The 22,245-nt window shown below is 55.0% G+C and overlaps 1 protein-coding gene across 1 annotated transcript in view; it reads right to left on the bottom strand.

Moving 5' to 3' along the window:
• The window catches only part of AR (androgen receptor), a 72,143-nt gene extending 50,144 nt beyond the window's left edge, over window positions 1-21,999 (bottom strand). The window contains exon 1 of the mRNA XM_068157596.1: window positions 20,620-21,999. Within this exon, the coding sequence (XP_068013697.1) occupies window positions 20,620-21,653 (1,034 nt within the window). The 5' untranslated portion in view covers window positions 21,654-21,999. The remainder of the gene's footprint in view (window positions 1-20,619) is intronic.
• Between the last annotated feature and the right edge of the window lie 246 nt (window positions 22,000-22,245).

Genomic DNA, 22,245 nt, shown 5'->3' with positions numbered 1-22,245 from the left:
TGGGTGACAGGTTGGACTTGATGATCCTTGAGGTCTTTTCCAACCTTACTGATTCTATGATGATCCCACTCTCCAGCTACTCCCCTGCCAAACAAGTCAGTGCAAGAGGGGCTGCAGAGCAGAGCCCTCCCGGCCACGCTTGCGCCTCACGGCAGGCGCGGTGGGACGGCTCCCAGCTGCATTGCTGAGGGGTGTCAGGATTCACTCCCAGCCTGGGCTATTTAAAACTCATCACATTTTCCCCAGTTCATCTGCCAGTGGAGTTATTGCTAAGGAAACCAGTGCCACAAATCCTGCCTCGTTCTTTCTCTGTTGGATGAAGCAGGAGTTGAAGAGGGGCTGACAGCAGGGAGTGGAGGGATCCGGCATGGAAAAAGAAGACCACAAACGCCACTTGCATTGGAGGCACCCACCAGGGGGAGGCATGTCAGGCTGGCCAGAGCTGCCAGCACGGGCAGCAGGGCAAAAGGCAGCACTGCTGCCTTCCAGAGAGCTCCTGCTCCCGCCTCTCTGCTGCCAGGCAGGCCAGCACTCTCCTCCTCCTCCCAGCAAAGATGGGGAAGAGAGGAAAGAACAGCAGCACATAGCTCAGGGAGCAGCCCTCAGTCTGCAGCATCTATTCTATTCTATTCTATTCTATTCTATTCTATTCTATTCTATTCTATTCTATTCTATTCTATTCTATTCTATTCCATTCCATTCTATTGCATTCCATTCCATTCTATTCTACTCCATTCCATTCTATTCTACTCCATTCCACTCCACTCCACTCCATTCCATTCCACTCTATTCCATTCCACTCAATTCCATTCCACTCCATCTGTCTTGCCAAGCTGGGATGCTGAGGCTCAGTGTGGTAGCCATGCATGCCCAGCTGTGCCAGCTCCAGCACCAGGAGCCTCTGGTGGGCTTTTAGGGCTGGGACCTTCAGCCAGTGCCATAATTTATTGGCAGAATTGCTTCATTTTGAGACTTGTTTATCCCAAGAGCAAACCTTTGCAAAGACACAGCAGCAGGGGCATGCAAATGTCTGGGAACAGGTATAAGCTCTATCTACAGAATTCCCTCCAGCTCAGCTGGCAAACCACTGTTTTTTCTAGAGGAGACTTCACTTACACAACAAGAAGCATCTCCCCATGCCCTCAGAGCAGCTCATGCTTTGAATCATCTCCTGAAGAGTAAACAGGCCAATTATAACAAAGGTTTCACATATCTCTGCTCCTCTTGGCACTCTCAGCCCTGATCTTGGCCACAGAGGAAGCAGAGAGGCGAATTCCTCAGCATCCCTCAGCAACCAGCTAACATCCAGCCAGGTCCTCCTACTCCATGGCCTTGCCTTCCCAGCAGCTGCCCCACAGCTATGCATGTCCATGGCCCACAGCTGCCCATATCTGCCCACATCAGCTGGTGCCAGCAGGACTGCAGAAGCTCAGCGAGGCCAAGCTGGCAGGGATGAGCTGCAGGCTGTGCTGGTCCAATCCCCAGTGGCCTGCCCAGTGAGCCCAGGGCATCCCAGCCCGGCATGGCCCTGGAGGTGGTACCTTGATGCCAGCATGCTTTCAGTGACACAAGGTACAGCCAGACCTGTGGGAAATTTATTGGGAAATAGAGAGGGCAGAACCCTGCAGCAGCAGCAGCAACTGGCTGAACCCAGGGGATCTGTGTTCATGGGAAGTACCCCCAGGACCACAGAAACCTGCAGATGGGCCAGTCCCCTTGAGCAGCCACGTCCTGAGAGAGCCAAGGTGTCTTTGCTACCAGTTAGGAGCCCAGCACCCTGTCTGCTCTGCCTCGCTCCTCCGAGTGGGCAAAGAACAAAAGCAGCCAGGAATGGCTGTCTCTTAAGCCTGCCTGCAAACCAAAACACAGATGCCACATCTAATTTTAGGCCTCCTAGCCTTGAGATGTTCTCTCAGCTCTCTCTCAAGCCAGCAGCAAGATACTCATCGTGGGACAAAGCTGCCGGTGTGGCCGGGCACCTGCCACGTCCCAAGTCTTGGACAGCTGGAGCGTGCATAGGGGCAGAGCCCCATCCTCTCCTTCAGTCAAGGGCAAACAGGTATCTGCTGACCCCATGGGACCCCACAGGACACAGAGAGCCCCCTCCATTAACTGGAAACTGCAGAGGGACCAGCCCACCACCCTGCTAACCTCAGGCTGCCACCTTCTCCCTGCTGGGATGAGCAACTGTTCCAAGTCAGGTCATAACCGAAATGTTTTAGCACCAACACGGCCAAACAGAGGGGGGGGCTGGACAAAAGGACACCCCCCACATCCTCACCCCAGCCCCTCTCAGCTGCTGCCCCCAGCCCAGCCTCATCCCACCATCAGCACAGTGACAGGGGGAGGCTGCTCCATCCCACAAGCCCCTACCACTGCCCCATTCTGCTCCCCCTTCCCAGCTACTCTCCAAAGCAGGCAGGAACCAAGGACCCAGCATTTGGCAGAGGCTGTGCTGTAAACAAGACAGGGAAGAAAATCCCCATGCTGCTATTTTTCTTCTAACCATTTAAAGATGTTCCTGGGGACTTGAGAGCAGATCAGGAAGTAACAGATTTATTTGCAAGTGGAAGATCACATTATCAGGGAAAGCCTTTCTTCTCTGATCACAGGAGACAGATAAAGGTAGAGCAAATGCCTGAAAGCCAGCAAAATAAACTCCTGTGTGAGGATGACCTCACACATTCTGAAGTGTAGGAGCACACAGGGAGACAAAGCCCAGAGCCACCCAAGGAGGGGACACAGCCACTATGAGACCCACAGCTCCAACCTTCAGACCCTAGCCACCCAGACCTGCCCTCCTAAATGGAGCTGGCACTTCCAGACTCCCAGGATGACCTCACACATTCTGAAGTGTAGGAGCACACAGGGATACTGTGATACTGAGCACACTGTGATACTGTGACACTGAGACAAAGCCCAGAGCCACCCAAGGAGGGGACACAGCCACTATGAGACCCACAGCTCCAACCTTCAGACCCTAGCCACCCAGAGCTGCCCTCCTAAATGGAGCTGGCACTTCCAGACTCCCAGGATGACCTCACACATTCTGAAGTGTAGAAGCACACAGGGAGACAAAGCCCAGAGCCACCCAAAGAAGGGACACAGCCCCTGTGAGACCCACAGCTCCAACCTTCAGACCCTAGCCACCCAGAGCTGCCCTCCTAAATGGAGCTGGCACTCACAGACAGGAGAAGGGATAGGAGGTGACCCTGAGGGTTTCTTCTCAACCGGGTGTGGCAGCAGGGAGAAGTGATGCTCATCCCATACCTGATCCCACACAGAGGCTTGCAGAGCCCCAGGCAGCCTGGGGGGCCCTGGGACCAGCTCTCCCCACACAGACAGCATGGTGCAAAGCACCCATTTCTCTGCAACTCCCCAGGCAGGGTCTGCAGAGGGACTGCTGCGGGCACCAAGGCAGGGGATGGAGGAACACTCATCCCACAGCCAGGTGCTGCTGTGTTCCCGGGCAGGAGGAGCCTGTGCCCACAAACACACACACACATCCAAGAAAAACCCTCCCAACAGCATTTGCAGGCAGCCTTTCATTGTTCCAGTTAACGCACCTGCTCGCCAGCCAGATGAAAGCAATTAACCTCATCTGCACACAAATTACTTTTCTCCTTTTCTCCCCTTTGTCAGAGGAAAGAGGGAGCCGAGGAGATGCTCGTTCAGCTCCTCCCCGGCGGCCCTTTGGAAGCTGTGTGGATGCTCCTGCTCCAGCTGGGTGGGGAGGAGGAGGAGGCAGAGACAGAAGCCTTCTCTCCAAAAGGACTGATACAAACACTTGTGCCTGGATTCTCTTCTCAGCACAGCCCAAGGTCAAAGCATATTTTCTTCCCCCTGCTGTTTCCAACCAGCAAAGAAGGAAGGCAGTGCAGCTGAAGTATGTAACAGCAGGAGAACTGCCGAAGGGCTGCTGGAAAAAACCACACCAGAAAGAGCAGGGAAGGATCATCTTGGGAAAGACAAGCAGCAGCTCTCAAGGCCTTCCCCAGGCAGTGAGAGAACGTGGGGGAGAGGCAGCAAAGTTCAGGGTTTTCTCACCTCCTCCTGGGAACTGAGCAAGTCCCAGGGACTCTGTAAAATGTATTCTAGGAAATCTGCAGCCTCCCCCCTGGCATTTGTGGGCACTGCTCCCGAGGGCAGCAGTTCCAGGAGCACTCAGTGAGACGGTGGTCTGGCAGCACGGGGCAAGACTTTGCGAGGCAGTTTTTCCCCCAGGGGCTCTTCCCAAAGCCACCAGCTGCAGCCAGCCCCAGCTGCCAGTCCCAGCAGGAGCCATGTGGAGGGAGAGGGCACCCAGCAGCCTGCACCCAGCCAGCCACCCTCAGATGATCTGCCAGCACGCCCAGACCCACAGGCTCCACCGAGAGCTTAACCCCAGCTTTGCAGGCAGTGCTGGCACCCCAGAGCAGGCACCCAGCATTCAGGGACATCCTTCCCCGCACCACCTGTCAGAGGCACCTGCCTACAGCCACTGAAGGAGCCGAAGATGAATCATTACAGCCCTGGCCACACGCAGCAGCGGAGCAGCAGCAGGGACACCTCCCGGTGTGCTCTCCACACCCTGCACAGCTCCACTCCCCGCGGGCTCTGCCAGCCTGGGAGCACAGCAAGCACGTCCTGGAGGCACTCCAGCTCCCTGAGGTGCAGACCCAACGAACTCCACCGTGGCTACACACAGGAAAACGTGCCTGGCTGCTCTCCCCAGCTGACTCACAGCATGGCTCCCTGCAGCGTGGCCTCACAGCAAGGGATGCTCCATACAAACACTGTTAGTGCCCCAAAGCTGGTGGCTCTGCAGTCAGAGAATCATAGAACCAGAGAATTGCTTTGCTTGGAAAAGACCTGAGAGGTCATTGAGCCCACCCATCAGCCCACCATGGCCATCAAACCACGTCCCCAAGTGCCACAGCTACACGTTGTGTGAACACCTCCAGGGACAGTGACTCCACCACCTCCCTGGGCAGCCTCTTCCAATGCCTGACCACTCTCAGGAAAGAAATTCTTCCTCATGTCCAATCTCCACTCAGCTGGGATCTCCCCACTCAGCCAGGCCCAATGGCAAATGATGGTGCAGCAGGCCACTAACCACCTCCTCTTGGATTATAGGGCTTCATTCTGCTCCCCATTCCTGCCTTCTAGTCCATTCCAGTCTTACTACTAAAGGCTTAGGCAAAGAAGATGCTAAATAGCTCAGCTTTTACCACTATGTTCCCCCTGCATCCAAGACAGGACAGAAATTTGCCTTAGTCCTCCTTTTGTTGCTACTATGTGTGTTCTCTTCACAGAATCAGTAAGGTTGGAAAAGACCTCAAAGATCATCAAGTCCAACCTGTCACCCAAGACCTCCTGACCACTAAACCATGGCACCAAGTGCCACATCCAATCCCTTTTCGAACACCTCCAAAAAGGTGAAGCCAAATAAACTTCCAGTTGGGCTGCACCAAAGACAAAGCCCTCTTTAAGAGACATCTTTTGCTCCCAGAGCTCTTTTGGAAGTGGCAGCTACCTTGCCTGCTATCCTGAGGAGCTCAACATGGTCCATGGCATCACACAGCCCTTTGGCAGTGCAACGGAGGCACCTGACCAAGCCCTCCAGCAGTACCATGCCCTTATCCACTGCTTATCATGGGGGGGCTGCTAGCTGTTTATCACAGTCTGCTCCATCCCACTCCTTCACTGCACAGGAAAGTCACCAGGAGACCTGAAGAGAGCTCAGGGTGTCAGCCATGCTGTGCAGATACCTGAGCCGCCCGGAGCCCGGGCAGCATCCAATTGCCGTCCCAGTGGGAGGGGTGCCAGCTGCCAGGGAAAGGGCAGCAGCTATAAATACTGTGGAGCTGGGCTACATTTTGAAGATGATTTCCAGTACTGTGAAATTGCTTAATCTGTGGTCTGTCCCAACACATGATTCTCACCACTCCTGAGGATGTGTCAGCACTTGACTTTGCCTGTTCTCATTATTTAAGAAGGTCTCCCCGGACAGGGGGCTGGGGAGTTTCAAACTGCAGAGGAGATGGATGACCTTGCTCTGCCTGGCTCCTGCTCACATTGCATTGAACAGGAAAATAGCAGCAGCAGCAAATGAGCAGCACAAGCTGAGCAGCCTGAGCAGTCTGACTTGAGCAGCCCAAGCCGAGCAGCCCAAACAGCCCAAGCCAAGCCTGTCCTATCTGCCCCAGCCCATGAAGCCACCCAGGGAGCAAAGAATCTCCTACCAGGGTTCTCTGAGGTGAGATGCTGCCCTCCCATAACCCCTCTCCTGCAAACACTGTCCCAGTGCCTGGGAGATGGATGGGGTCAGACATCCCTGAGGACAGCAGTGGTGTCTGATAAAGCAAATGGGACTATTTACAGAGCATAAAGTCCAGGGCACAAGAAGGAGACTCTCCCAAAAGCAAGCACAAAATCCACCCCAGACCTCAGGAGCCCAGCTCTGATGGCTGCCAGGGCCCATGGCACTGAGGGACTCTTCCCAAAGCCACCAGCTCCTGACAAACCTCCTCTCCCCCCATCTACACAGGAGGAGTAATACCTACCCTGCACAGCTGCCCGGAGGCTGAAGGAACTGTTCCTCTTAAGTGCTTCAAAAAGAAGAGTGCCATAAAAGCTCAAAGTACTATCACTGGTAGCATTTTCATTACTGCTAGAAGATACATTGAACTTCACTTAAAAATACTCAGGAGGAGAACTGGGGCTGTAATCATGGCTCGTGAAGCAGAATGAAACACAGACCCACAGCGCAACGCCAGCCAATACTGCCTGCTGCAGGCACCCTGCCCAGGTGAGCACAGCACCTCACCACCCAGGGGCCACAGGGCTGCCCTCCTTTGCTTTGCTCTACATCCAGAAGTGGTGGGAGGAGGATTAAGGTGTAGCTGGTTGTGGGAGAGCAGCACCGGGAAGATCAGAGGAGCAGACAAAACCAGCAGAGGATACAGTGAAAGGGAACATGGATGAAGCACCTCCATCACAAGCCTTTGCCATGACAACTGGGTCAGTTCCTTTTCATTTTAATGAGCTCCCTCAGAGGACTATTCTTGTTGAAAAATAAAGCAAGTTCTGGTCCAGACAATGCACACTGACTGTCGATACCAGGGCCACCAGACTGCCCCAGTTAAAATCCCAGAGTGACCACACTGCTTGCCTCCCTTCCCAGGAAAACACAGCCTGGCCTCCCTGCAGCCTTCAGCCCCAAGAGGCCAGCTCAGGGCTGGACAAGGTCACTGCAGCTCAGGAGCCAGGAAGGCTCACCCACACCAATGCAGACAGGTTCCCTGTACAGCACACCCAAACCCACAGATAATTGCCAGTTACCTGCCACAGACCCCTAAAGAAGTCCAGAGATCCCCCAGGGAAGGGCTCTGAGCTGGTTACCAGTCCCTCCAAGTCCATGCTGCTGTACTTACTTCATAGTTTCATAGTTTCATAGTTTCATTCAGGGTTGGAAGGGACCACAAGGATCATCTAGTTCCAACCCCCCTGCCATGGGCAGGGACACCCCACACTAGATCAGGCTGGACAGAGCCTCATCCAGCCTGCTCTTAAACACCCCCAGGGACGGGGCCTCGACCACCTCCCTGGACAACCCATTCCAGGGTTTCACCACTCTCATGGTGAAGAACCTCCTCCTCACATCCAGCCTGAATCTCCCCACCTCCAGCTTCATTCCATTCCCCCTAGTCCTATCACTACCTGAGATCCTCAGAAGTCCTTCCCCAGCCTTCCTGTAGGCCCCCTTCAGATACTGGAAGGCGACAATTAGGTCACCTCGGAGCCTTCTCTTCTCCAGACTGAACAGCCCCAACTCCTTCAGTCTGTCCTCATAGGAGAGGTGCTCCAGCCCTCTGATCATCCTCGTGGCCCTTCTCTGGACACGTTCCAGCACCTCCACATCCCTCTTGTAATAGGGGCTCCAGAACTGGACACAGTACTCCAGGTGGGGTCTCACCAGGGCTGAGTAGAGGGGGAGGATCACCTCCCTCGACCTGCTAGCCACACTTCGCCTGATGCAGCCCAGGATCTGATTGGCTTTGCGGGCTGCAAGTGCACACTGAGAGCTCATGTTGAGCTTTTTGTCCACCAGCACCCCCAAGTCTCTCTCCTCAGGGCTATCCTCCAGCCAGTCACTGCCCAGCCTGTATTTGTGCCTGGGATTGCCTCGACCCAGATGCAGGACCCTGCACTTGCTCTTATTGAACTTCATGAGGTTGGCCTGTGCCCACCTCTCCAGCCTGTCAAGGTCCCTCTGGATGGCCTCCCTTCCCTCCAGCGTGTCTGCTGCACCACACAGCTTGGTGTCATCAGCAAACTTGCTGAGGGTGCACTCAATGCCACTGTCCATGTCCCCCACAAAGATGTTGAATAAGATAGGTCCCAGGACTGATCCCTGAGGGACTCCACTTGTCACTGGCCTCCACTGGGACATGGAGCCATTGACAGCCACTCTTTGGGTGCGGCCATCAAGCCAGTTCCTTATCCATCTAGTGGTCCACCAATCAAACCCATGTGTCACCAGTTTGGAGACCAGGATGTGGTGCGGGACAGTGTCGAAGGCTTTGCTCAGGTCCAGGTAAACGACATCAGTTGCTCGCCCCTCATCTATTAATTTTGTCACCTGCTCATAGAAGGCCACCAGGTTGGTCAGGCAGGATTTGCCCTTGGCAAAGCCATGCTGACTGTTCCCAATCACCTCTTCACTATTCTTTTGAGCGAGTAGTGACTCCAGGAGGATCTGTTCCATGATCTTTCCAGGCACAGAGGTGAGACTGACTGGCCTGTAGTTCCCTGGTTCCTCCTTCTTGCCCTTTTTGAAGATGGGGGCAATGTTTCCCCTTTTCCAGTCTGTGGGGACTTCCCCAGACTGCCAGGACTTTTGAAATATAATAGAGAGGGGTTTAGCAACCTCATCTGCCAGTTCTCTCAGCACCCGTGGGTGTAACCCGTCGGGTCCCATGGACTTGAACACTTTCAGGTTCTTCAGATGATCACGAACCTGATCTGCACTTACAATGGGCAGTTCTTCCTCCCTGTCCCTGGCTTTGACTTCCATAACATCAGGAGCGTGGCTAGAGGCCCTTGCAGTGAAGACTGAGGTAAAGAAGTTATTAAGTACCTCAGCCTTTTCCTCATCACAGGTGACCATGTCACCATTTTCTTTTCTGAGGGGGCCCACACCTTCCCTAGTCTTCTTCTTCCCATTAATATACCTGTAAAAGTTCTTAGTATTCCCTTTAATCTCCCTGGCTAGATTCAACTCAAACTCTGCTTTGGCTTTCCTGACCAGGACTCTTGCTGCTCGGGCAGCTTCCTTGTATTCCCCCTGTTCTACCTGTCCTTCCCTCCACTTCCTGTAGAGTTTCCTTTTAAGTAATAGTGTGTCCAGTAGCTCCTTGCCCATCCAGGCAGGCCTCCTAGCATTCTTACCTGCTTTTCTCTTTGTTGGTACACAGAGCTCCTGGACACAGAGGAGGTGGTCCTTGAATACTGACCAGCTGTCCTGGGTCCCTCTTCCCTCCAGGGCTTTGTCCCATGACACTTTGGCTAGCAGATCCCTGAAGCGATCAAAATCTGCATGCCTAAAGTCTAGGGTCGTGAGCTTGGAATACTTCCTCCTGATTGCCCTGAGGATGTTAAATTCAACTGCTTCATGGTCACTGCAGCCAAGGCCGTCTATGAGCCTCACATTGCTTACCAGCCCTTCTCTGTTGGTGAGAACAAGGTCCAGCATAGCACCATTTCTTGTTGGTTCCTCCACCATTTGGAGGAGGAAGTTGTCTTCTATGCAGTCCAGGAACATCCTGGATTGCTGGTGCCTTGCTGTGTTGTCCCTCCAGCAGATGTCCGGGTGGTTGAAATCACCCATGAGGACCAGGGCTTGTGACCTGGAAGCTGCTTCTATTTGCCTATGGAGGGCCTCATCTGCTTGGATCTGCTGGTCAGGTGGCCTGTAGGAGACCCCCACAGTAATATCTTCTTCCCCTGTCCTGCCTTTAATTTTGACCCATACACTCTCAACTAGCTTATCATCCCTCCCCAGTTGGAGCTCCACTGATTCCAACTGGCTATTGACATAGAGGGCAACACCTCCTCCTCTCCTTCCCTGCCTATCCTTCCTAAAGAGTTTATACCCATTTATGCCTACATCCCAGTCATGGGATTCATCCCACCAAGTTTCAGTAACAGCCACTATGTCGTGGCATCCCAGCAGCACATTGGCACTTAACTCATCCTGTTTATTGCCCAAGCTGCGCGCATTCGCATAGAAGCACTTCAGCTGGGCTGGCCCTGTCCTCCTCTTGTGACAAATCCCCTCGGTTTCCACAGAATGTCCTGGTGGATCATTCGTGGCTTGCCTCAGGGTAGCAAGTTGAGAGCCCTTACCAGCTCTCCTTCTCTCTACTGCTGGTGAGCTGCCCCTCTGTTTGTCACCAGCCAGCAGGAGACTATTAACCCCTTCCCCCTTCAAATCTAGTTTAAAGCCCTATCAATGAGCCCTGCCAATTCCTGCCCCAGGATTCTTATCCCACTCTGGGACAAGTGTGTCCCATGAGTTGTTTTCAGCTCAGGTGCCTTGAAAACCAATCCATGATTGTGGAACCCAAAGCCCTGTACTTCCCACACAGAAGATTTATAGTGACCAGAGAGGAACTTCCAGGTGCTCCCTGCTGGTATCTGTGCCAGCCTGTGTGGGAGGAAGAGAAGATCCAGCTGAAGCAGAGACTCACAAAAGACGCTGCCAGCCACCTCCTACAGCTGTGGGTGTGCCCCACAGAGGCCACTGAGATCCACTCTGGAGCTACCTCCAAACCCCTGGTGGCTCTGAGAAGTTGCAATGTCACAGATTGGTTTGCAATCCAGCTGGGAAAACAAGAGGAAGCCAGCTGGCAGAGGCAGGATGGCAGGTCGGCACTAGCCAGCTATTAAGAGATGACAAGCCTGCATCTGCCTCTGACTTGGCTACTGGGCATAAATGCTCCACTAAAATGGGGGGCAGGACATCTGCCTCTCATGCACGCTGTCTCCTGGATCTCCTGAGGATAAGAAAGAGCTGAGAAGAACCCAGCATCCACACAGAAACCCTGATGGGGCTGCATTCCTCCAGGTATGGAGCAGGACTGGGCTCATCCGAGGAGAGAGGAAATCACCCCGGCCAACGCTGACCTCGTACCTAAGGACCACAGCAAAGGAAGACACCCACACCCTCTGTCACCCACTGGATGTGGCATCAATGAGCAGCCTCTTCCCAGCTGACACAGGTCAGTTGGTCTACCCAAGATGACTTCTTGGTGTCTGCTCTGGACTAGCTTCTGGTGCAGGGGTCTCTTCTGCAGAACACATTCGCCACACCAGGACACATTCAGAAGAGCTGAGGAGCAAATGGGCACTGCTGCCTGAAGCTCCCACTCTCTGTTTCTCAGGGAAGTGGTGCCCTCCAAAATGGTGTTGCTATCAGAGTGATGAAGATGGTGCAGCTGTTCCATGTGTGTGCTTCATCAGAGACCTGAACGCTGCAGCACTTGCAGAAGAAGGAACATTCATTCCAAATATGCAAGAACCACTGCAGGAGGAGGCACAGGCCATGCTCAGAAGCCCTTCAGGCAGCCAAGCTTACCTGAAGCCTCCTGCTTAGCATTGCCTCCTGCCTTATGAGGCTGTGCTGAGATTTTTCCACTTGCAGATGTGCTCAAGATTGCAGCCAACACTCTGAAAACAGCAGAGGGGAGCAGAGGGGTGGTAGAGCACAACAAACACAGCTGACACCTCTCGAGGCTTCTAGATCATCTTGTGATACACCAAACCCCTCCTTTAAAAACCCACATTAGGAACAGGTTCTTTACTATGAGGGCAGTGGAACACTGGACCAGGTTGCCCAGGGAGGTGGTGAGGCTCCATCCCTGGAGATACTCAAGGTGGTTGAGGCTCCATCCCTGGAGGTATTCAAGGTGGTTGAGGCTCCATCCCTGGAGATACTCAAGGTGGTTGAGGCTCCATCCCTGGAGGTATTCAAGGTGGTTGAGGCTCCATCCCTGGAGGCATTCAAGGTGGTTGAGGCTCCATCCCTGGAGGCATTCAAGGTGGTTGAGGCTCCGTCCCTGGAGGCATTCAAGGTGGTTGAGGCTCCGTCCCTGGAGGCATTCAAGGTGGTTGAGGCTCCATCCCTGGAGGCATTCAAGGTGGTTTAGGCTCCATCCCTGGAGGCATTCAAGGTGGTTGAGGCTCCATCCCTGGAGACATTCAAGGTGGTTGAGGCTCCATCCCTGGAGGTATTCAAGGTGGTTGAGGCTCCATCCCTGGAGGCATTCAAGGTGGTTGAGGCTCCGTCCCTGGAGTTATTCAAGGTGAGGCTCGACAGGGCTCTGGGGAACCTGACCCAGTGGAGGATGTCCCTGCTGACTGCAGAGGGGTTGGACTAGATGACCTTTGAAGGTCCCTTCCAACCCAGACCATTCTGGGATTCTATGTATGAGGAGGTGCAAGGCTTACTGGGCCAGGGCAGGGGGGCTGAGCATCATGCAGCCAGGACTTGTCCCACCCAATACCATGTCCCCACGGGCTTTGACCATCACGTGGTATGACCTCCTGCATGGTATTGAATATTCATCATCAGATCCAACTCATAGGCCTATGAGGAGAAGCTTCACTTTCCTACCTATGTTTCACTGTCAGCACTGCACAGAGCTTTGGGATCTGCCAGAGCAGCTCAGCAAAGCAAAAGGACTTTACTAGAAGTAGTACAAAGTCTCCCACAGAGCTGTTGGTTTGTTTGTTTGGGTGTGGGTTTGGTTTTTTTTCCCCCAGAAAACTCTCATTTTAAATGTTCCAGGGGATGGTAGGATGTGTTTTTCTTTTCTATTTAGCTTTGTAACTTCAGCCTTCAGCCCCAAGCAGCAAGCCTCCATCTCAAGAGAATCTGCCTGCCGAAGCGGCCCCACGGCCGGGCAGAGCGAGCACGCCGTGTACAGACTGAAAGCCAGTTCAAGTGACAACTGCCAGCACAGAAATGGCACATGAAGGCAGTGTTTTGAAACCAGCAATTAGCAAAACATGAATGGAGTTGAGTGGTGAGATGGAAGTGTAACTAATAGGAACAGCAGGAAACTACCAGGGGCTGAGCTGCTGCTCTCCAATGCGAATTATTTTTAACTCTGCGAAACGAAATCGCTGTCAGCACACCCAACAAAAATGTTTCCACAGGGGCTACAAAGATTTCCAGGGCTTTAGGACCTAGCTGTGGAATTTCTGTCCCGCTGACATCTCCAGCTTGCCTCCTAGTTCGAGGAGCATGCCTCTTTTTCCCACCCCCCATCACAAGCAGACTCCAACTTGTGAGCAGCTCTGCTTTCCACTGTGCTTTTTCCTTGAGCTGCCTGCCTGCAATGTGCTCTGGAAGCCTTTATCTCCCATGTGCCTGGGTGCTGCCATGCCAGAGTGCCCCCCCTCCCCCCCCCCCGGAATGGGCACAGAGCAAACTGTTGTCTTGTTCCTGAGCAGAGCGTGGCCTTGGAGGCTCCTTGGGGCGGAGGTGAGGGGAGTTGTGCATCAGGCAGAGGGGCTGCTTGGGCAGCAGATGGCATTCAGCAAACACAGCCTCGATACAGTGTTTCTGCCCTAACTCCTGCCAGGATTGTCCCACACCTTCCTCCTCCTAAAGCCAGGGCTGGAGGCAGGGATTTCCAGGAATCGGCAGCTTCTCACCACGGGGACGTGCTGGCACAGTCCCAACATCAGCACTCACAAAGCCACCCGAGCTCCCAGGCTTCTCAGAACGGCACAGCCCCTGGCCCCTGCTCACACCACCTACCCCTCGGGGCATGCAGGTGCTCTCAGCAGCTTGGAGACAGAGCCCCACTGAGCATGGCTGCGCTGCCAGGAGCAGCACCAACCTCCTGCTCAGCGTGTGCTGGCAGCCCCAGGAGAGTCATGGCTCAAAGGACAGGGGGGATCCTGTCTGGGGGTGCATCCTGCCCTGTATCAGGAACAGTGTGGCCAGCAGGAGCAGGGAGGTCATTCTGCCCCTGTACTCAGCACTGGTTCGGCAACACCTTGAGTCCTGTGTCCAGATCTGGGCTCCTCAGTTTAGGAAAGATGTTGAGTTGCTGGAACGTGTCCAGAGAAGGGCAACAAAGCTGGGGAGGGGTCTGGAGCACAGCCCTGTGAGGAGAGGCTGAGGGAGCTGGGGTTGCTTAGCCTGGAGAAGAGGAGGCTCAGGGCAGACCTTCTTGCTCTCTACAACTACCTGAAGGGAGGTTGTAGCCAGGTGGGGGTTGGTCTCTTCTCTCAGGCACCCAGCACCAGAACAAGAGGACACAGTCTCAAGCTGCACCAAGGGAGGTTTAGGCTGGATGTGAGGAAGAAGTTCTTCACAGAAAGAGAGATTGGCCATTGGAGTGTGCTGCCCAGGGAGGTGGTGGAGTCACCATCACTGGAGGTGTTTAGGAAAAGACTGGATGGGGTGCTTGGTGCCAGGGTTTAGTTGATTAGATAATGTTGGATGATAGGTTGGATGCGATGATCTCAGAGGTCTTTTCCAACCTGGCTTATTCTATTCTATTCTATTCTATTCTATTCTATTCATGCCCATCCCCACAGGTGTGATCCTGCCCCAGGGGCTGTTGCCCATCCTGCAGAGGCCCTCCAAGAAGGAATCGTGGCTGGAAAGGCACAGGTGTGCACCAGGATGGTTGTCTTTCGGATACAGCAGTGTGCAAAGCCACAGGTTCCTACAGAGACTACAAAGCACCCTCCATCTCTCCTGCACAACCAGTCTAGTGAAATACATTGCACTTGTGGTCTCAGAAAGAGCAACAAATCACAAGTGGTCTGTAATAAGCTCTCTTTGGCCAGAATCAAGCTGTCAGAAGAGGAAAAGCAAAGGGTTATGCCACAGACTGGCTGGGAGCAGCACTACAAAGCACAGCTATCATCTGCATAACAAATGCAAGCAGCAAGGGGAAAAAAAAACTGTGAAAGCTGTACAAGTAGAATAGCTGTCATGGGCAAATCCTTTACAGCTTCCTGCTCTGAAGCCCTTGGGCAGGGTACACAAAATGCCTCTAGAGCTCAAACCCACCAATACTCTTAAAGCCTTTTATGCATTTCTGCTTTGGTGAAGTGTAATGAATTCTCAGGCACAGTCTTCTGTGCCCAGCATTATGCAGGGCTTATTGTTTCCTTGCAACTAACACTTAAAAAGAAATTGGGGGAGTGATACAATCACTGTTGATATCCAGCATGAGACTCTGAAAGCAGTTTCCACAGGGTTTAAGAGCTCGGCATGGAGAGAAGAGGATGGGAAAGCACAGAAGAAGATGGGACAAGAATCTGCCCTGCAACAGGGCAAAGAGCAAAGAGTTGGTTTGTTTTGTAAGAGCAGAGAGGCAGGCTTCACACAAACACCTCACATCTGTATGTGCCCTCCACAGCCTGTCCCTTAACAGGGTGATCCATCTCTTCTTCTCATGGCAAAGGAATAGTAGGAGAGTCAGGAAGAGAGGGAGGAACCTCTGAGGAGGGAGGAGAAAAGGAAACCATTTTATCACACTTGGAATATGCTGCAGAAATACTAAGAAACCCCAGAACCAAAATCATTTGAGTGGAAGGAGCAGGTTGGCAAAGAAGGAACACTGGAAACAGTTATTGTTCCTTCACAGGTGTAAACCTCACATCAATGGCAAAGGACAGGGCTGTGCCAGCCCCTTGGCTAGAGCATTCAGCACCTCTAGCACCCCACCAGGGCCCCTGCACTGGTAAGCACAAGCCTGGGTGAGGATGGAGAGTACCAACATATTTGTAACACCCGTGGGCTCAGCCCAGTTAATGTAAGGACCATGATCCTTCCAGTCTGGAGTGTTCCCTGGGAGATTCTGGGCATCTCCAAAAGAAAACAGCCAGTCTCTCCCTGCCTGAGACCACCAGGACCCAGGCTCCTGATGTTGGTTTTGGTGTGTAGCCAGCATCAAGTCAAACAGCCTGTCTTTACAAAGGGCCCACTCACTGCCCTCACACCATTGTGGGCTGAGTCTCAGTAACTTGCTGTGGAGAAGGAGAATCTGAGTTACCAACCAGCACAAAGCGAATGCTAACTGATGGGAGAGATAAACAGCACCTCCAAAACGAGGTGAAAAGAAGGGAAGTAGCTATGCAAAGAAGAAAATGAATAAGCCTAGGCTTGCATGTTGCAGTTGTGCAGACAGCAGCTCTCAGGAGCAGCAAAAAGAGAGCCACATCTGCTGGGCTCCCAACAGGGTGGCAGGGCAGCTGGCAGTGCCCATTGCTGCCACTCTCCTGGTCGTGAGGGGCTCGCTGCACCCACTGCTGTTCTGCAGGAGCAAGGCTTGGAGCAGAACCTGAGCATCCTGGCTGCTTCAGTTAACCAGCCTCAGCATATCGCTTGTTTCACAACCTTAACTGAAGCAGTGACAGATAAACATCTCATCACAGCTTGGTAGCATGCCAGCACACACTTGAAGGAGTCTCAGGTTCTCTAAACCAGACCCAGGAGTAGTTCAGGACTGGCTGTTTGGCCTCTGTGTAAAGCAGCCTTCCTGTGCCTCTCAGCAGGGACAAGAAGTGGAAGGTGAGGAGGAAAATGTTGGGTTTATGCTTTCTCTTCTTTTTTTTTTCCATCAGGAACCATCAAAAAGCTTGAACACATCAGTGATGTCCCCAAGATTTGCCTGCATGGATCCATACCATAGCTGCAGACCACGAGTGCCTGTTGTGAAGCTGGTCAGAGGGACAAGCTTCAGAGGGAGCATTCTTCAGGCATGGCCCATCTTCCAAAGAAGTGATTCACATAAAATCTCTGCTCACCCGAGCAGAAAGGTCACAGGTGGGAGAGTCATCCCCTTCCCAAGGGCTTTTAAGTACCCCCAGGGAACAGCTGAGGGTCCTCCAGACCCCCTGAGGAACAGGATGCCAATGCAGTGCTAGGTATAGGTGGCCAGACACAGGCTGGGAGCGAGGCCAGCCCAGGGAACGGCCTCTCACTTTGTCTCATTTGGTAGGGTAATAACCCACCCTTGATCTTTCTATCAGAACCTTATCTCCTCCTGCAGCAGGCAGCAATTATTACAGGTGTTATCTGTGAGCAGTATCACAAACACTGAGCTGGCCACCAGAAGATTAGACAGCCATTACACCAGGTGATGCATAAACACAGGGCACTGGCCCAAGCTGATTTCAGCCCAAGCAGATACAGGAATCCACAGGCAGGTGTGACCAGCAAACACAAGGGGTTCCAAAGAGAACTGCAGCAACAGCAAACACTACTTAGAAAAGACCATCTGAAACCACACAGATTTTTTTCTAAGCAAATTACTCCTTAAATGCATGTCTCACTTTCGTTTCCACCACTTCAGCAACAGCTCTGTCATTGATTCCACTTTAGCTGAAAGCAAACAGCCCCACACCACCCACCCAGTGCCCTGTCCTGATCTTAAAAGGCAGTGTGAGGCCAGAACTTTGGGTTTATTCTATCAACAGTGCATCTCACTCTTACATCAGGCTGTTGTTCAGTCCCCTCAAAGACTGCTGGTAATAACTGTGCATTGCCAGAGAACAAAGCTAAAGAGCTATGAGTCCACAGTGTAACAAAAGCTGGGATTAATTCACTAATTATACATAAGCATTGCAGACTCAGTCAGGTACTGGATCAATGCTTCCAATCAAACTAGACTGTGTTAACACCCACTGTGTTTTCTGTGGGATGCTTCAGAGCCTCCAAACCCAGACAAATCTCCTTCTCCACACAAGCAAAGGGGCAGGCAGCAGGTATGGGTCTGCACTGCTCCCACTGCACCTTGTGCCTGGAGACCGCCAACCCCTCCATGGCAAGGAGGGCTCCAGTCAGGAGCACCTTATTTCAGTCCTCTCAGGGCTGCTGGTTTCCGAGGCAGCACCAGAACTGTGTTTGGTTTAAAAGCTCTGTGCTGTATCCCAGACCGAGGTGGAAGCCAGCACCCCATTTTCCACTAACAATTCCTCAACCAACCAGCTCCCCTCTTTCAGGGCTTCAGAGCCAAACTCTTCTATTGGGAACCCCCAAATCCAAACCAATAGTTGCTCTTTAAAAGAGCAAATGTAAACGATTCCCACAGATATGAAGACACTGTTCATACTTCAGTGTCACAGACGAGGGAGGAGTGTATCTCTAACTTAAAAAATGCCTCCCTACGCCTGCCCCAGGCTGCAGCAGGGCAGGGCTGGGGTTCACCTGGGAGGGAAGAGATGCAATCCCACAAGCACAAAGCAGGATCGTTCAAAACCAGAAGGAACACAATGCACACAATGCTTCTTGCTACTCTTCAAAGGAGCCTGGGCTGCAGCTGCCGTTGCTGGCAGTGTCACGGCGCCGGGATCTCCCAAGGCAGGTAACGCCGCCGCAGTGAGCCCCAGCACTGCCCTCTACCCTCTTAAAGAGACCCCACTGCCCGAGGTGAAGCGGGTAGAGCTTTCTGTGCAATGCCACGCAGGACAGGAATCTAAACCTAGCACTTAGAGCTAGCAGTGCAGTACAGGTCCAAGTCAGATGGTCCCTCTGCGAGGGAGCCTGACTACAAAGCCCCTGCCCCCTTCTCCTCGCAGGCGCTGCTGTCTGAGCAGCTGCTGCACGATCCCCTGCCATCAGCTCCGGCTGTAGCAGAGGCTGCTCGCTGCACGGGCACTGCTGCATGCCCGGCAGAAAATGAAAAGCCATGCCAAACGATAGGCAGGACATTGTGAAGTTAATGGAGACTTTGCTGCAACGACACCTAACTCTGGCAGCAGTTAACCCATGAAGCTTCAGCCAGACCACAGAGAAGGGCTCTGCTTTCCTTACAGGGCTTTAAGATCCCATCCAACACTGCCGTCATGCCCTTGCAGCAGCTGCTGTACCAGTGAGGAGTTCATGGGACAAGATAAGAGCCCTGCAAAAGCTCTCTGGGCTAGCTCCAACACTGCTGATCCCTGCCTCAGCCTGCCGGTGGGAGCCCAGGCCCCCTCAGAAGCTGGGGATGTGGGGGACATACACACTTTATGCTGAATGGAGCCAAGGGAAAGAGGAGGATACGGCACCTGAGGCACTCTTAACAGGCGGCCCAGGCAGAGACGGAGTCACCATCCCTGGAGGGCTTTAAAAGCTGTGCAAATGTGGTGCTCAGGGACATGAGCTGGCGGTGACCTTGCAGTGCTGGGTCAGCAGCTGGACTCAACGATCTTAAAATGCCTCTTCCAAAACGACTATATGATTTCCCACCAGAATAAGGGCGATGACAATTATCTCCAAGGCAGGGCTCAGGCAAAGTCTACCTGCTGCCCTGGCTTAGCCCACTCAACAGCCTCTGCCCACCGCCTAAACCCAAACCTGCCCTCCTCCCTGCAATACTCCTTGTCTGTGTGCAGCTCTATTGCACGGGCTTCACAGACAAACCAACCGTGACAAGGCTGAGCCTTGTGATACCAAACCCTGCACCATCCACTGACAGCATCTGGACAGCTGAACTTTTCCAACTTTACTCAATCCTGCTCACTTTGCACTGATCCAGAGGAGCAGACACAGGGTACAGGACTCCTGCCACCCACCCAACACCTTCAGCTGGTCTTTCTGATCTGTTCTTTTACCCCTTGTCTTGCTTTTGTTGTTTTTCTCACTGAGTCTTCAACTTCTTTGTGAAATCCCCAAGTAAATGATTGTGTGGATGATACTGCCCGAATAAAGCTGTGAGCATTTCAAAGCAACAAAGCAAGCACAGAAGCACGAGTTATCCTGCTCTAATTCAAAGGGAAAATACAATTGCTCATTTTGATCTTCACTCCCCCAGACAGAAGACCTCAAGGTGAGCACATGGAGATGAACCTCCACCGACGCAGACCCGAGGTGAAGCCACACCAACAACCTGTGGCCGAGGCTGCCCCCAGCCCAGCATTAAATCCTTCTGCAGCAGTTTCTACCGGCTGCAGCGATTCCTTCCCACAGCAATGTGATGATGCAGTTTGCCCCTGTTTAGATGGTGTGCACCTCTTTCACAGGCAGTAATCTGCTTTTCTGAGGTTAGTCCCCTATGACAAAAATACTTTCGATCCAGCATTTCTTTGCACAAACCTTTCCCCCTCTGCTGTGTCCCTAAATACTCGTCTGCCTCTATTTTTACACATTTTCTGATGCTGAGCTCCAAGGCACACTCAGCGTTTCTCTGCCTACACATTCATCAGGTTTAGCCTGATCAGCACAGCTCACTCACTGTTCGCCTGGTGCGGGGAGAATCCCAACTCCATCCAAGATCAGTCCGTGCCCCAAGTGCAGCGTCCCGACTCCGGCACCCTGACTGCAGCCTCCAGCAGCGAGGAAGTAAATCAAGCCGGGGCCAGTTAGGACACAGATACCGGCGCGGGGGGAGGGGGGACGACACAGCAGCGGGAAGTGGGGAGTGAGGGTTGCCAGCAGGATGCGTGGTGCAGGATGCAAGGTGCACGCAGGACACAAGGTGCTGGTGCCGACAGAATGCAGGATGCCGGTGCCGGATGAGCAGTGCAGGATACGTGGTGATGTGCGGTGCAGGATGCAGGGTGCCGGCAGGATGCGCGGTGCGGGATGCAGGGTGCAACTGCTGGCGGGACTGGAGTACTCACCGAACATCGCCGTACGCGCCGGGGTAACCCTCGGTCCAGGGTCCCAGCTCACTCTTGATGCAGGCGGCGGGGGCGGTGAAGGGCGGCCGGCTCACCGGGTACCAGGCGTCGGCGGGGAAGTCGGCGCTGTCGGCGGGCGGTCCGCGCCCGCAGGCGAAGGGCCCGGCGGGCGGCTCGGCGCAGGGCCCGTAGAGCTGCCCCTCTTCGGCAAAGAGAGTGGGCCAGGGACCCACGGGACCCGGCGGGGTCAGCTCTGTGCCGTAGCGGCACGGCACGGGCCAGCCGCCGCCCGCCGCCGGCCCCGGCGAGCTCTCCAGCTTGATGCGGGCGGGCGGCGAAGTCAGGCTGAAGGCGGCGGGGGGCGGCCGCGCCGCGGGCCCCGGAGACCCGCGGTAGAACCCCGTCCCGGTGGGGGAGTCGACGGCCAGGGCGGCCTCGGGTCCCGCGAAGGCAGGCGGCGGCTCGGGCGGGTCCCCGGCGGGAGGGCGCGGGGCACGGGGCGGCGGCCCGGCGGGCAGCGCGAACATGCAGTCCTCCCGGGGCAGCGGCAGCGGGGGGGGCAGTGGCTCGGCCGGCGCCTCCAGCGTCTCCAGCGCCAAGCCCATGGAGGCTGACACGGCGCGGCAGAGCTGTTTAGCGCTGTCGCCCAGCGGGTCCTCCCCGGGCGCCGGCTCGGGCTCGGCAGGCGGCGGCGGCAGCGGCGGAGGCAGCAGGGGCGGCATCGCTCCCGCCTCGCATAGCAGCTCCCTCAGCTCACCGGCTCCGGGGAAGGGCGAACCCATGACACGACCGCCGGCCGGCAGCGCCTTCCCGGCGCCGCGGGGCTCCGGGGCGGAGGGGCAGGCGGGCGAGCCCGGCGGAGGGGGGCTCGGCGGGCAGGGCGCGCACGCCGGCGGCTGCAGGCTGCCCGGCGGCTCCTCCGAAGGCTCCTGGAAAGCCTCGCAGACGCTCTGGAAGAAGGTCTGAAAAGCCCCGCGGAAGCTCCTGCCCCCTGCCCGTGGGTAGACGCGGCCGACCCCCAGCTGCACCTCCATGCCAGCCGAGCGCGGAGCCGCGATAGCGGCAGCGGCAGGCGAGGCGGAGAGCCCCGGGAGGCCACCCCCTAGCTGGCTTCTCGACGTCCGGGTTAGCGGCAGCGCGGTGCCGGGGCGGCCATCCCCGCCGGAACGACGGGCGGGATGCGAGGAGGGCGCAACAGGCAGAAAAAGTTGCTGCCGTGGGAGCGGGAGGCTGCCTGCGGTCCGTGTGAGCGGCGGGCGGGCGCCGAGGGGAGGAGGTGCGGCGGCGAAGCCCGCCCCGTGCCGCCGGCGCGGTCCCGCCGCTGCTCTGCAGAGATTAATCCGGTACCGCGGGGAAGAGAGAAGCGGCGCCCGGCCGCCCCTCGGCTCGGCTCCCTCTCCGGCGGCGGGGGCGGTGAGCGGAGCCCCGGGGGCGGCTTCGGAGCAGTGGAGCCGCAGCGCCGCCGCCGGTCTCCGCCGTAATTTCTGGACTCGGTGCCTTCTCGGAATCGGCCCCGCGGGCGGAGCGGGACGGGACGCGACGGGACTGCCCGGCCCGCCGGGGCACCGCGCCCGTCACGGCGGCCTCTGGGCGAGAGCCGGGGAGGGGGCGCGGCTATGCCGGTCA

The sequence above is a fragment of the Melanerpes formicivorus genome, unplaced genomic scaffold (genome assembly GCF_026170545.1).
Source record: "Melanerpes formicivorus ecotype bairdi unplaced genomic scaffold, bMelFor1.0.p_v2 SCAF_37, whole genome shotgun sequence".
NCBI lineage: Eukaryota > Metazoa > Chordata > Aves > Piciformes > Picidae > Melanerpes > Melanerpes formicivorus.
Note: the sequence above shows the minus strand (reverse complement) of the source record. Positions and strands in the feature narration are given on the sequence as shown.